Source organism: Sinohyriopsis cumingii, chromosome 18 (genome assembly GCF_028554795.1).
Source record: "Sinohyriopsis cumingii isolate HCF-2022 chromosome 18, ASM2855479v2, whole genome shotgun sequence".
In the NCBI taxonomy this organism is placed as follows: Eukaryota; Metazoa; Mollusca; class Bivalvia; order Unionida; family Unionidae; genus Sinohyriopsis; species Sinohyriopsis cumingii.
In genome coordinates, this window is record NC_142978.1 from 80,379,226 (window position 1) to 80,393,023 (window position 13,798).

Here is a 13,798-nt window from a genome sequence, read left to right on the forward strand (position 1 = left end):
ATGTTGTTGCTCTATGCTTTGACTATTAGGCAAGTCAACAAGATGCTTGAGCTTATTGCTCAGGTCATGCAGCAAGCTTCTCATTGATAAAGATTAATATTTTGTGCCTTAATAAGAGCACTAAGTGAGCAAATCATAAAGAATTTAAGAATATCTTACAATTTCACTCAGAATATTTAAGACAGTACATGTGATAATGACTGGTGGTCTGATTCAAATGCATGTACATTGTACTGGGAGACCATAGGAAAAACTGAATTAAACACTAACAGTGGCAGTGGAGACAGTTCCTAAACATCTGATATCAGTATGGGGAATGATAGTTCAGAATAATGCACAAGTGAATGGGGAGCGGTGTAGCGCTTCTTGCTGGAGAGTGATGGAATGTAGATATTAAAAAAATTGAAAAAAGAAAGAGTGAATCTTACATGAAAGTATGTCATGTCAGAATAATAATGGATATTTGTGTTTATACAACACTTCATTAGCTATAGACATTTAGTTGCTTTGGGATAAAAATAGTTGTGTTGTTAAAAAAATTAAATGCCTTTTTTCCACTTAAGTGGTCAATTTTGCTCTGCGGATACCAGATATACTCAATTATGAGCTAGGTCCAAATGCAAGCTGCATATACCAAGATCTGCCATAGCATTCTGTTGGGTCTATTCAGTTAGTTATGAGTAATCAGTAGAACAAGGAACATAGCCCCTGATCTGCTGGCAGGTGAGGGTCTGTGTTGTTGGCATGGTTGGACCCAATTTATAAGTGAGTATATACAGTATTTGGCTGTTAATATTTGATGTGCTGGAACAATTATGGAGCATAATACTGGATTCACTATAAATTGTTTTTTAAAACTTCATATTAATTGCAGCAAAGGTCTATAATTTGTTTTTTTTACATGGTTTTGTTGCAAAACTTTGAAATTTATCTTGTTTGAAAAAAGTGAAAATGCCATTTCAGTTGCATTGTCATAATAGTAGGTCATGGAGTCACATTAAAGTCATGAATGTCACAACAGTGTAGTATTATGAATTATTGCATATCACATGATTCTGTGTCACCCAGTGATACAGCATATCTTACAAGTATCATGTTATGTGATTTGTTGTATGAGATGCTTTAAACTCGTTTGCTTTGTATTCTTCTTCAGGCTGGAGAATGCATTTTATGAGCTGTCTCAGAGCTATTACCATGGGGAAGCCAAGAAAGTTAAGGCACATAGGGACTTTCTGAACAAAACCACACACCAGGTAAACTTTTTCATACGCAGACAAGCTATACTTTTAAATTAAACAATCTTTGTGTTAGAGTAATGACGCAAGTTCTAACAATTTACAGTGAGTATTATTAGCAGTCCTGACATCTGTGCCACTCACAAGACCATAAAGGTGGGGAAGGGGATTATGCTTCTGGTTTCTTGATTTTGTTTAATTTAGAGCCTTCTGATTGCTTTCACATGTAATTTTATTTAGTTGTGTATCAGAGCATGATTCAACTGTTTTTATACAACTGTTCATTTGCTGGAAGTGAACCACACTCAAAAAAACCAGTTTGCTAAATTTTGTTCTCACAGAATAACAATAAAAGTATATTTATTGCTGTGCAAAATGATTCATGAACTCAGATGTGGTCAGTAGTTTTATGACTGGTAGAGAATTAGAAGAGGGGTCATTTTCAAAATGACTGAGAAAAATACATGTACTTGCTAGTTATAATATTTACCTCTCAGTCTTAATCAGACTTTGCTGGTTATGTTTTGGAAACTGAATTAGGAAATTAGTCATAATAGAGGGTCCAATAACTTTCTTATAATTGCAAAGTATAAAATTTTTTACTGAAGAACAAAGGTCAGAAAAATTCTTCCAGTAAAGTAAGTACTTTCAAAAACTTCTTGCCATTTAGTATTGATCTAGTTTAAAGTGTTTTGTAGGATTACTTGCTTTAAAGTATTTATTCTTTTCATACAAATCAATTTTAGAATATTCAGTTAGTGTTCACACACTGCATGGCAAATTTTTTCAATCTTGGTTACATAATTACCAATAATACCAGTTGTACTAATTTAATTCTGAGTGGCCGAGTGGTCTAAAGCGCTTTCCGTTACGGATCACTGCCATTTCACCTCTGTCTGCGTGGGTTCGAGTCTCAGATTCGGGCAATGTGGGTATGTGAGAAAGCTTGCCAGTAGCTTCTCATGGGTCGGTGGTTCTTTCCGGGATTTTCCCGGATTCTTCCTCCACCATTAATACTGGCCGCCATGTATAGCCTATCGTGTGCTGAAAAATGGCATTAAACCCCATAGCAACAACAACAACTTATTCTGAATGTATAGATATCAATCATTTTTGCCTTCTGATTAAAGCAACGAAATACCTTTAATGAAATATTTTTGGCACCTATTCAAGTCACATGGGTCATGTTGGCATTTGGTTCTGACTATTTAAGATATAGGTGTCTTATTTTAGAATCAGCTTATATTTGTGCTTTTAAATAATGACTGTTTAATTTATTCACTCCTCCTCAAATATTCCTTTGAAGACCATTATAAAAAGCCCCAAGGAATACATAAGACAAAATCAGTGTTAAAGTCTGTTGACATTACTAGTTGATGCCAACCAAGAGGTGTGATCCAGAGTACAGTAGATTGAATTTTGCATCACAGTAAAGTCCCCTATCCTGGTAATGACTAGATTCTTCATCTGCTTTTCTTGACCCTATGTAGTGCCAAGCCACCATTGTACAAGTCCATAGCAATTGATAGAGTTTCATCTTGAAATTTTTTGATGACAACGAAGGCGTAGATTACTTAACAACCAGGAATGAGCAGACTGGTAAAACTACTTTAGCATTAAATCGTAGAACAACAGCTGATGTATTTTATTTAAGATCAGTAAAGCGACCTACATGACCACATTGATGTATTATTTTGTTGCTCTTGTATTTTTTTTCTTGTAATACATAATACATTTTTATTTCAGTTGCTGTTTGTAAGGCACCAGTTCAAGATTGCTTTTTATAATGAGCTAAAACAGGATACACATACTGCACTCAAGTAAGTCTTACTTGACACCTTTTTTTAATAGATTTACTAAAACAAATTTTAAGCACAAAATGCATGTGCAAAATTAAAACCTCAGAATAATATACGATAGCTGAAATGCATGTATCAAATGGAAAATAAGTACAATTTTCACTGGGCCCAAAGTTTGTTGCTTGCAGTCGTCAGTCACAGTAGTATCAGTGGCAGGGGAGGATGATAATGTTGAGATGATACAACCATCCACCTTCAGACAGATGCATCATCTGGTTCAGGAAACGGTGACACAGTTATTGACATCAGGCCACATATTACCTTTATTTCTCTTGCTTGCTTCCACACCTTTTTCCCAACTCATTGGGAGAGTGTCCCATCAATGTTAGGTTGCACAGTGGGCATATGTCCCCTTGCATGGTTGAGCATGACCTTTGGGCCTGTAAGGCCAGACACATGGGATTTGTACCGGATCCATTGGATCCAGTTCAGCCTCATGGCCATCCAGCTGTCTGGCATGGGGACCTTTTTGATAAATCGGTCTGGCCAACTAAGAATCACATGGATGTCCATTTACTGTCGGTATAATACTTTTACTATGATGGAGATATCAGTGAGAAATCTATTTGCCTAGCCAGGCCTTTGGAGTGGCTAGTACAAGTGAAAGCCGGACTGTCTTCTATACTGCCAGCATCAAGGCTGACCATATTCCAGGCAAACCAGCCAACCATTCTGGCAGTGCCGGACTTCCATATGTTCACTGCTTATCAACATGGGAGAGTTAGTGACATTTTCAAAAAGGGCAGAATTGAGTCATCAGTGCCACATGGTATGACTTGTCCAGAGGTGCAAGTGGAACCAGATCAAGACTCATCACAGTGAGTGTGATGAAGCTTCTTCAAATCAGCCATACTCAGATCCATGGAATAGGATTAATTTGGCTTCAGGGCCACAGTCGAAGAAATTTATAAGTTGTTGGCAACTTCAGTATGCCCTCCACCTCCTACTGCTACTGCTACTGCTACTATCAAGTTAAAGCGTTGATAGATTTTGATGAAGGAGGAAGATAGTCCGTACTTTTAGCTCCTTCCTTGGTTGTCTAAAATTAATGAGATCACTGATCGGCTTTTGGGTAGAATTGGTGACCAGGTGAATTCTAAGACTTTCTTTTCAGAAAGCTAAGTACCAGTGATGTTTTCATCTCACTCAGACACTTTCAGTACTGATCTTCCAGCCCCTGACAAAAATCTATCAGCAGTTCACATGTTCAGTCCACTGTTTTATTAAGTGGACAAAAGTGTGTGCCATGCCACATCAAAGCTAGTTTGGAACGTAGTTGGTACATCTTCAATGTTAGATTTGGTCTCAATTTTCTGAAATCTGGCAATAACCCTGCTTGGGAGGCAATGGCCAGGATTGCTAGAGTTATTAACTGTGTAGCTTACCATGCCATGCCAATGCGTCAGCTGCTTCAGCCAATTTTGACCTGGTAGCAACTGGACACATGTCTGCAGTCCACTTTGCTCAAGTCTTGTCATACCCTGGCTTTATTGATGACCCTGTTTGGGTTGTCATTGCTTGTTAGAGGAAGAATTGAAGAAGTGTAGAGGCAGGCAGCTCAGGAAATGCCCCTCCAACTCAATGCTCAACCCACACAGTCGTTATAAAACAATCATCCCCTGCCAATGCGGAAGGACAATAAGTGGACTTGGGACAAAGGGTCTCGTCAGCGAAAGGTGCAGTTTAGATCCCACTTCAAGCCTCCTAGCTCTAAACATTGACCTACCCTCACCACTGCCTGCAGAAACCCTTCCTGTGGGTTGCTAACTCCTTCAATTTCAGTCTTATTGGATGACCCCATTCCCTCAGAATGATTGGGAGATCCAGGTCATTATGGAGGGGCTTCGGATTTCATTTATCCAGTCCCTTCCCCTTTCCCCCTCTCCTCTCTTCACAGATTACAATCAGATCGGAAGAAGGATGCATTTCTACAACAGGAGACACAGTCACTCATCAAGAAACAGGCAATGGAGGTTGTGCAGAAACCACAATCACAGGGGTTTTATTCAAGGCTGTTCTTCTTGCATCATGGAAATTTCTCCATTTTGTTTACCATGTTATAATTTATCAGTTCAAAGTTGTACCCTTTGGCCTCAACATCAGCCCATGTTTTTTTACCAAGGTTACAGATTGTGTCATCGCCTTGTTCCAGTTGACTTCATCTACATTGACGACAGCATATCTGGATGCCATCCTCTAGAAACATATGGTGAGTTCTATTATACTCCAAGGCAGAAACAATCTTCTCTCACTTTTATATCATCTATGCTTTCTAGTGAACTGGGCAAAGCCCGATTTCTCCATCCATCCCAGCTGTTTGGTCCATCTGGGTATGGAGTTTATCACCAACCAGAATCTGGTACTGCTTCCTTGAGTTTGCATAATCAGTATTGTTGAACTTGTCAAGTCCATTTCAAACAGGACTTGGATTTCAATGAGAAAGTTCTTGCAACTCTTCAGCTTATTTAATTTGGAAGCAGATTTGACTGTCTTTTTATGCACCTCTTAGAAATGACTTTTCTATCACAGTGGCCCCCCTTTTCAAATCCTCTCAATCAAATAGTCATGTTAATGCCTGAGAGATGATTATTTTCTGCCTTATTGGTGCAACCCAAATGGCTGACCAAAGGGATTCTGCTGGAAATAGCTGTGTACTTATGCCAGTGCATACGGTTGAGGTGCCCATCTGTTGCTGGATTTGAAGTGGCCTCTACACATCAGCCTTTTAGAAATGAAGGCTGTCATCAATGCCTTTCTCCTCTGGAAGGATTGACTCTCGAACAAAACGGTCCTTTATGTCTGACAACTCAGTGGTGGTGGTGACCTACGTCCACAAAAAAGGGGGCACATAATCACCCGACCTGTTTGTTCTGATATGTCAGTTTCTACATTGGTGCAACAATCTCCATATCAATGTATGAATCAGACACATTCCTGGCAGACTCTCTATCCTGGAAAGATCAAGTCCTTCACACAGAATGTTCTCCATGAATCATTCTTTATTCGGATCAGTGCACTTTGGGGGGCATCCGATGATCAATCTTTTGTTGACAAGGTGGAATCAAGTTGCCCACCTTTGTCTCTTTAATTCCATACCCAGAAACTTGGGCCATGGATGCTCTTTCAATTTTCTGTCAATCATGGGAGGGATTGTGGTCATTTGCCTACCCTCCCATGGTCTTGGTACAAGAAATGCAAGAGGATTCTGATAGCCCCTTTCAGATGGGACAAGTCCTGGGTTACCAATCTACCCGATCTAGTGATGAATCTGCCCAAGAAGATTCCAGCCAACCCGAATCTTCTCAAGCAGCCATGAACGTGGGTGTTTCCATCCCGTCCATACTGTCTTCTTCATGCTTGGCTATAGTCCAGACAGCCTTGCGAGACAAACAAATAAAACTTCCAGTTGTGGAGAGAATCTTGAGAGGAAGAAGATTCTTGACTTTGAAGGCTTATGAGTCATATTTTCAGGGACTTGTGTGATATCAATACCATCATCTCTCTGAGGACCTCAATCCCTCCACTGGATGATTTTTTTCTCTGGCTTTTCAATGAGAAACAGTTGACCCTACTTACTATCAAAGGCTTCCGCTCCATGATATTGGACACATTCCATCATCATGGTTGACGTGACATCAGGCATGATAAAGGTCTGTGAGATCTTTTAGCCAATTTTGATCTCAATCAACCAAATAGAATCTTGCCTGGGTCTTAGCATGGCTCAATTCAAATAAATTCAAGACTTTACCCCACACTCTGCTAAAGTTACTGTCATGCAAAACATGTTTCCTGAAAGCTTTTGTTTCAACATGCAGGATGAGCAAGCTACATGCCTTTCCCATTAACTCAAACTATTTTCAGTTCAGATCAGATGGTTCTGTAGTCCTCTTGACACAATTAGGCTTTGTAGTCTAAAATAGATTACTGTTTGTTAGTAATCAAGAGTCATCATTTGCTCGCTCTATTCCACAAATAGGTTGAGAACAGTGGCCATGCAAGATCCTGTTCACGTGCTCATGCACTGCTTGAAACGCAACAAGAAATTTCATGGCACACACAAATGCCTCTTTCTTCTGGTGAAAGCATGGAAGCAGGATATCACCCCTGATGCCCTTGCTTCATGGCTGAAATGTGTTATACGCTCAGCATACCTTGGATTATAATAGATCAGAATTGCCTCATGAAGATTACTGCTCATGAGATTAGAGCAGTTTCCGCAAGCCTCATGTTCAAACATAACATTTCGATCTGAGTTATTGTAGAATCTGTTGGCTGGCATGCAATCAACCTTCTCAACTTTTTATCTCAGAGATTTAGCTTTACAGAGGTAAACCTTGAATCTGGCAGGTCTTGTGGAAGCAGCCCAGATGACTAACATATCCAGTTAATACAATCAACACAGCCTTTCAGCGTTGCTGGATTCGCCAGTGAAATTTTGTCGCATCCTTGTTAGTATATCATTCAGCTAAAAAACAAGTGACACCTGGTGGTGGCAAGGGGAGGTAATGGACAATAGTTATTGCCCTTTGTCTATATGAGATAGACAGAAAAAGACAATTTTGCTCTTTTAGTAGGTCTGGATTCATGAGGTAGCAGGCTAATATCCCTAATGTTAATGTGATTCTGTAAATATTCTTTTAGAAACACAATTCACGTAAAAACTGCTTTCTAAGGGTTAATGACTCATAGACTTACATGTAACTCATATGGATTTAATCTTGTTTTTAAGTTTTTGTCTCACAGACTTACATGTATCACATATGGAATAGGTCTCGTTTCTAAGAGTTATTGTCTCATAGACTTACATGTACCTCAAATGGATTTAGACTTATTTTAGTCTTGTTTCTAAGAGTTATGGCCTTGTGATCACTGGTCCTCCTGATATTGTTTAACAGAAAAGAGTGAAACCAAAAAAGTTTGTATAATTCAAAATATAATTTATTTCCTTTAAATACAAAGTGAAAAATTAAAAATAACTTAGATTATTTTGAATTAAATCCTAAGTAGTCCTAAAGTTCTAGAACAAATTTAAAAGTATTGAGTATTCCAAATAAGTTACAGTGGTATTCCAAATGAAGTTCCATATGTTGTGCTGATGTGCCAATAGTCTTAATATATCACAGAGATGAAATACAAAATGTCTTTAAATGAACTCACAGTAATTCCAAAACATCTTTTAAATCCTAAAATCGGAGCACTTTGTAATTCCAGTGCATAATTAAAATAAATTAAATTGTCTCCAATGATCGCAACTAAATTACTCCTCTAAGACTGATGTTTTTGCTAGGAATAGCTAATATTCAGGTAAATATCTATCAAATAGTAAACTAAGATGCAGTTTCAAAACCAGGATGTGGGTTGAATATCAATTCTAGATCAATCTAAGCTTGACAGAATTGTCAAGTACTTTAGCAGCCAGCCTGTCAGGAATTGGGTTAGCCTGGTTTTTCAAGAAAACCCATAAGCTGAACTCTGTTCACTTCATGTTTACTTCAGTAAAAGTACTGCTCACTATTTTGAAACAAATGATCATATCTTAAAGTACAAACCCATAGTCATAAATAAAATTAGTATTTAATATTTTATTTACAAATTACCCAGATAATCTATAATCATGAGAGTTAACTTACATAATATAGATATAAATAACACCATAACACATAATGTAAACAGAAATCGTATTAATCATTTTTTTCTTTCTGTAATCATTTGTATTTCAGGCATTACAAACAAGCATATGGTCACCTCTTAGAGCTAAGAATGCATGACACCAATCTGCTTGAAATAAAAGTCAATGCTGGTTTTATAAACTACAAGGTAAGCTTTAGTATTTTGAGTCCATTTCATTTGCCATGTATATAATGTATCTGTCAATCCCATGTTCATGTCTACTGAATTGGTAATTTTATTTTCTAATACAGTCAAACCTATCCTAATGGTCAACCAAGTTCAGCAATCACCTGGTCACAATGACCATTCTGATTTTCCCCAGATATAAATGTCATTTTCTTAGCCAGGCAGTGGTTTCACCCTGCCTTCTGCAGTCACTAGAACATAGCAGTGACCACCCCTAGTATGAAAATTCATCTTCTTTTGTGCAAAGCATAGTATATTTCATGAATGATGTTTAAACATTCATATTTCAATTGTACTTACTGTAATACAGTGAAACTTGACGTTTCTGACAAAGCATGAAGCAGAGAGCACATGTCAGCATGTTAGTCACATGATACAACAAAACCATTGTTGACATGTTCTATGTTCTTGATGAATCTGACTTTTTCCAAGTTGTTGTTGTAGTTGGGTTTAACGCCATTTTTCAGCACACAATAGGCTATGCATGGCGGCCTGTATTAATGGTGGAGGAAGAACCCGAGAAAACCCCGGGAAGAACCACCGACCCACGAGAAGCTACTGGAAAGCTTTCTCACATACCCACATTAGCCAAATCTTAGACTCGAATCCACACAGACAGAGGTGAGATGGCAGTGATCCGTAATGGAAAGCACTTTAGACCACTCGGCCACTCGGGGCCCCTTTTCCAAGTTGCTGTGATAGTGACAGGTTTCTGGTCATTGTTCTTAGGATAATATTTTGAGAGTTATGTGTCATTTTGTTCTTTTACAAACAGCATGTGATTTTAATTTAATATTTTTTTATCTTTGCACAACAATGTTTATTATTGATATCACATGATTATTGGACCTCTGATGTCATTGACATTTAGGTAGTGAGATTTTGTGTAGTCATGTGACTAGAAATGCAAGTGGAGAGTATCAGGCCAAATTGTATCAATTGTGTAGTTTCATCTCATTTGTCAGCAGATTAAATACATGAAAATAATTCATAATTGTCCATATAGTATAAAAAATGGGGTGGGAAGGTTCAGATGAAACTTGTACTAATGGTGTATGAGTTACAAACAATAGCCCCAGGAAGTTTCTTTACATTATTTAATTATCAAAGGTCACAAACACAAGCCGACTGTCCTTTGATCTCAGTGAGTTTGGCTGCTTATGTTTCAGTTGTTTAAAGTGTAAACACTTGTTTTCATGCCTAATTATACCAGCTTCCCTAACAAATGTTTCACAATGACAGGTAAGCTGTCAATTAATAATTTCATTTATGAGCCTCTGATTTGTTTTATGAGACAACAAATGAAAAGCAGATTCGGAACTGATATATGCATACTTGTTTCTCTAGAGGAGAGAAGAAAACAACCTCTTGTCATTGGCAAATACAAATAAATCCAAGTAACGATACAGTATCCTTGTGTGGTAATTATTTTATTAAGTTTAGTTATTTTTCTTTGTTGCTAAATAACTTAACTAAATACATATATCTTTGTAGCATACTACTACTGCTAATAATAATACATGTGAAATAATAATGAAAATACTACAACTAATAATGCTAAAGCTGTTCAGTTCATAGTGTATAAATTTGTCATGAACAAAGTTTGAGAGCTAAGCCTGTCTTCAGTGGCTACCTGTCTACAAAGGCCACCTTTGCCATTTACCATGTATGGCTGCTGTAGACAGGTTTGGCTGTATTTTCAACTTAATTTTACAATAGAATGTCATATGTATTGTGACTTCATAAAAAATGATGCAAAACTGTAATAAAAAGGCCTGGGCATGTTTTTAAGCAGTGTAGACTGAATCATGGAAAGTATCTCACAAATGTCTTTTTATGCAATGTGTGTTCTCCAAAGATGGAAAGTTGAACCATGAAATATAGGTGATATTGACCTTGTTTTAGCACACCTTCATTTTCAGATGAAGCCACACTGAAAATTGAAGTAGAAATAAATGCATATGTATTAAAGAGTGTGTGGACAACCTTTTTCTCAACAGTAATAATGAATAATGTTGTTGTTGTTGTGGGGTTTAACGCCATTTTTCAGCACGATAGGCTATACATGGCGGCCAGTATTAATGGTGGAGGAAGAACCCGGAAAACCCCGGAAAGAACCACCGACCCACGAGAAGCTACTGGCAGGCTTTCTCACATGCCCACATTGGCTGAATAATGAATAAAAAACCCTGGCTACAGTGAACAGTCTTGGACACTATCATCCAGACTATCCATACTGTTTGTGTTACAAGGAATACTGGATTAACAAGAGTTACTTTTGGACAGGGAAACAAAGTGAATTCTATAGAGTACAAAAACATTTGTTTTGTTCTTTTGCCTTTCCCACTGTGATCTGCTAAAAATTGGGATAAAACTAAATCACACCTTTCTCAGTCTTAATTTAAACTTGTTCAACAGTTTATTCATTCTAGTCAAACTTGAAAAAGTGGGTAATTTATATATTTTGTAGTCATCAGAATCCATATACTTTGAAATTTTTCAGAGGTTTTTTTATGATTTTATGGGTCTTTATCAGTTTTGTGAGTTTCTAAAACAGAAGTTGCTCATTATTGTCAATGCGTGTAATATCATGCCATGATAGCACAAATGGTGACATGAAGTCATACAGGGCAAGGTGCAATGTTGGTCATCAGCAGATATTGACAAATCGTATCACTACTCAAGTGTATGGAATAAAATCAGTGAATTTTATGCTTTTATAACTAGAACTCTATTTGAGGGTATGCTAGATTTTAAATTTTGGATAAAGTAATTGCTTCCTTCTATTTAAGCTGGGCAAAGTGATGGAACAATAGGATTATGGGGTAAAATTTTGTTTTGGGGTAAAATTTTGTTTTGTAAAGTGATGGAACAATAGGATTATGTAATGATAAAATAAGATCTTTAGTAACCAATATTTTCTGCTTTGCAGTTAGTATTATAATGCACATCATGCCCCTCATACTGAATGAAAATATTAAAACGTTTTAATCTTGAATCTGAAAAATGGCATGTATCCATGGTAATGACATTAGACTTTAACCTGAATGAAAATATTCAAACGTTTAAATCTTGAATCTGAAAAATGGCATGTATCCATGGTAATGACATTAGAAGTAACCTGAATGAAAATATTCAAACGTTTTAATCTTGAATCTGAAAAATGGCATGTATCCATGGTAATGACATTAGACTGTAACCTGAATGAAAATATTCAAATGTTTAAATCTTGAATCTGAAAAATGGCATGTATCCATGGTAATGATATTAGACTGTAACCTGAATGAAAATATTCAAATGTTTAAATCTTGAATCTGAAAAATGGTATGTACCCATGGTAACAGCATTAGACTGTAACCTCAAGAATGTTCCTAAAACTAGGTGACTGATGCTTGACATAGGCTTATTAAATTGTCACATAATGTTTTCAGTTGAAAGATTGGACAAATTCATTAATATCTTCATGGTTTTATGTTTCAAAACTTCTATTATGATGTAATATTTGGTTTTGGTTTGAAAAATTTAAAGTTTTTACACTTTTCCTAGAGTTTCATATTTATATAGTAGGCAGTAAAAAAGATCATTAGCAGAAAAATTGATTTCAGAGCATATTGCTACAGTTTTTCATACTTATAAACATTAATTTTAAAGTAAAAAACCATTAAGATTTACAATTGTGGTGATAATATTATTGGTTTAATTAGAGAAATGGGATGGGAGTGTTGGAACTGATTAATCTTAAGTTTTAAATCACCATGGGGGCCCTGAGTGGCCGAGTGGTCTAAAGCGCTCTCCGTTACAGATCACTGCCATCTTGCCTCTGTCTTCGCCGGTTCGAGTCTCGGATTCAGCCAATGTGGGTATGTGAGAAAGCTTGCCAGTAGCTTCTCGCGGGTCGGTGGTTCTTTCTGGGGTTTTCCCGGGTTCTTCCTCCACCATTAATACTGGCTGCCATGTATAGCCTATAGTGTGCTGAAAAATGGCATTAAACCCCACAACAACAACAACAACAACAATAAATCACCATGAAGGTGGAGAAGACAGAACAACTTCACTCACTTGATAAATTTAGATGAAAATGACCATTTGAACAAAAGCATATTTTTATCTTTTATTGTAGATATTCTCTTGTTTCAGCTATGCCGGCTGTCCTTTTTGCACAATGCACCACTTGATGGTATTGCTCAGTTCCGGAAACATATTGATTTCTTTAAAAGTAAAGTGGGAATAGCAGAGCTGGCCTTTGAACACAGTGCTTGGATGTCTAAACAGTAAGTGGCAGATCTGAAATCAAGAAAAATTTGTTTTGTTATTTCAGAACATTTTGTTGGAAAAGTTCTTTTTGGGCCTACTTTGTCATCTTTTAATTGAGTTTACAATGCAATGGTTTGACTTGTAAATTAACTCGTGTCAGGACCACCCATTGTTTTTTTATTATGTAATCATTTTATTACAGGACCTTTACTAATTGATTTTTAAAGTGAAAATATATGGTTGCTTAATTTGGTAATAAGAAATGCTTGAAGGTCTTTGTGAATACACGTTATATGAGAACAATTATAGTGTATATGTTTGTGTGTAAGTTGATTCCAATTGCAAGCAACATACACCTTGATCTACCATCACATAATGTGCTTGAACATCAGGGTGTATATTGTTTTTCTATTGAATATTCCAAACTAACTGCATAGACCCAGAGCTGCCAGCGCATCATATACATGAGTTTACATAGCATTTTTGTCCTCATTGGAATACAAAATGGGGCAAGAGAATTGTCAGGGCATATTCATTATAACACAGTTCCTGTTGTAAGTTGGGTATGGTCATAGATCCCATTTCATTGAGTGG

General features: G+C 36.9%; 1 protein-coding gene across 1 annotated transcript in view; it reads left to right on the plus strand.

The window, feature by feature from the left end:
* The window catches only part of LOC149777147 (trafficking protein particle complex subunit 11-like), a 91,266-nt gene that overhangs the window by 22,879 nt on the left and 54,589 nt on the right, over positions 1 to 13,798 (plus strand). Inside the window, exons 5-8 of the mRNA XM_089941377.1 lie at positions 1,154 to 1,253; positions 2,982 to 3,055; positions 8,815 to 8,911; positions 13,088 to 13,221. Of these exons, the coding sequence (XP_089797503.1) occupies positions 1,154 to 1,253; positions 2,982 to 3,055; positions 8,815 to 8,911; positions 13,088 to 13,221 (405 nt within the window). The remainder of the gene's footprint in view (positions 1 to 1,153; positions 1,254 to 2,981; positions 3,056 to 8,814; positions 8,912 to 13,087; positions 13,222 to 13,798) is intronic.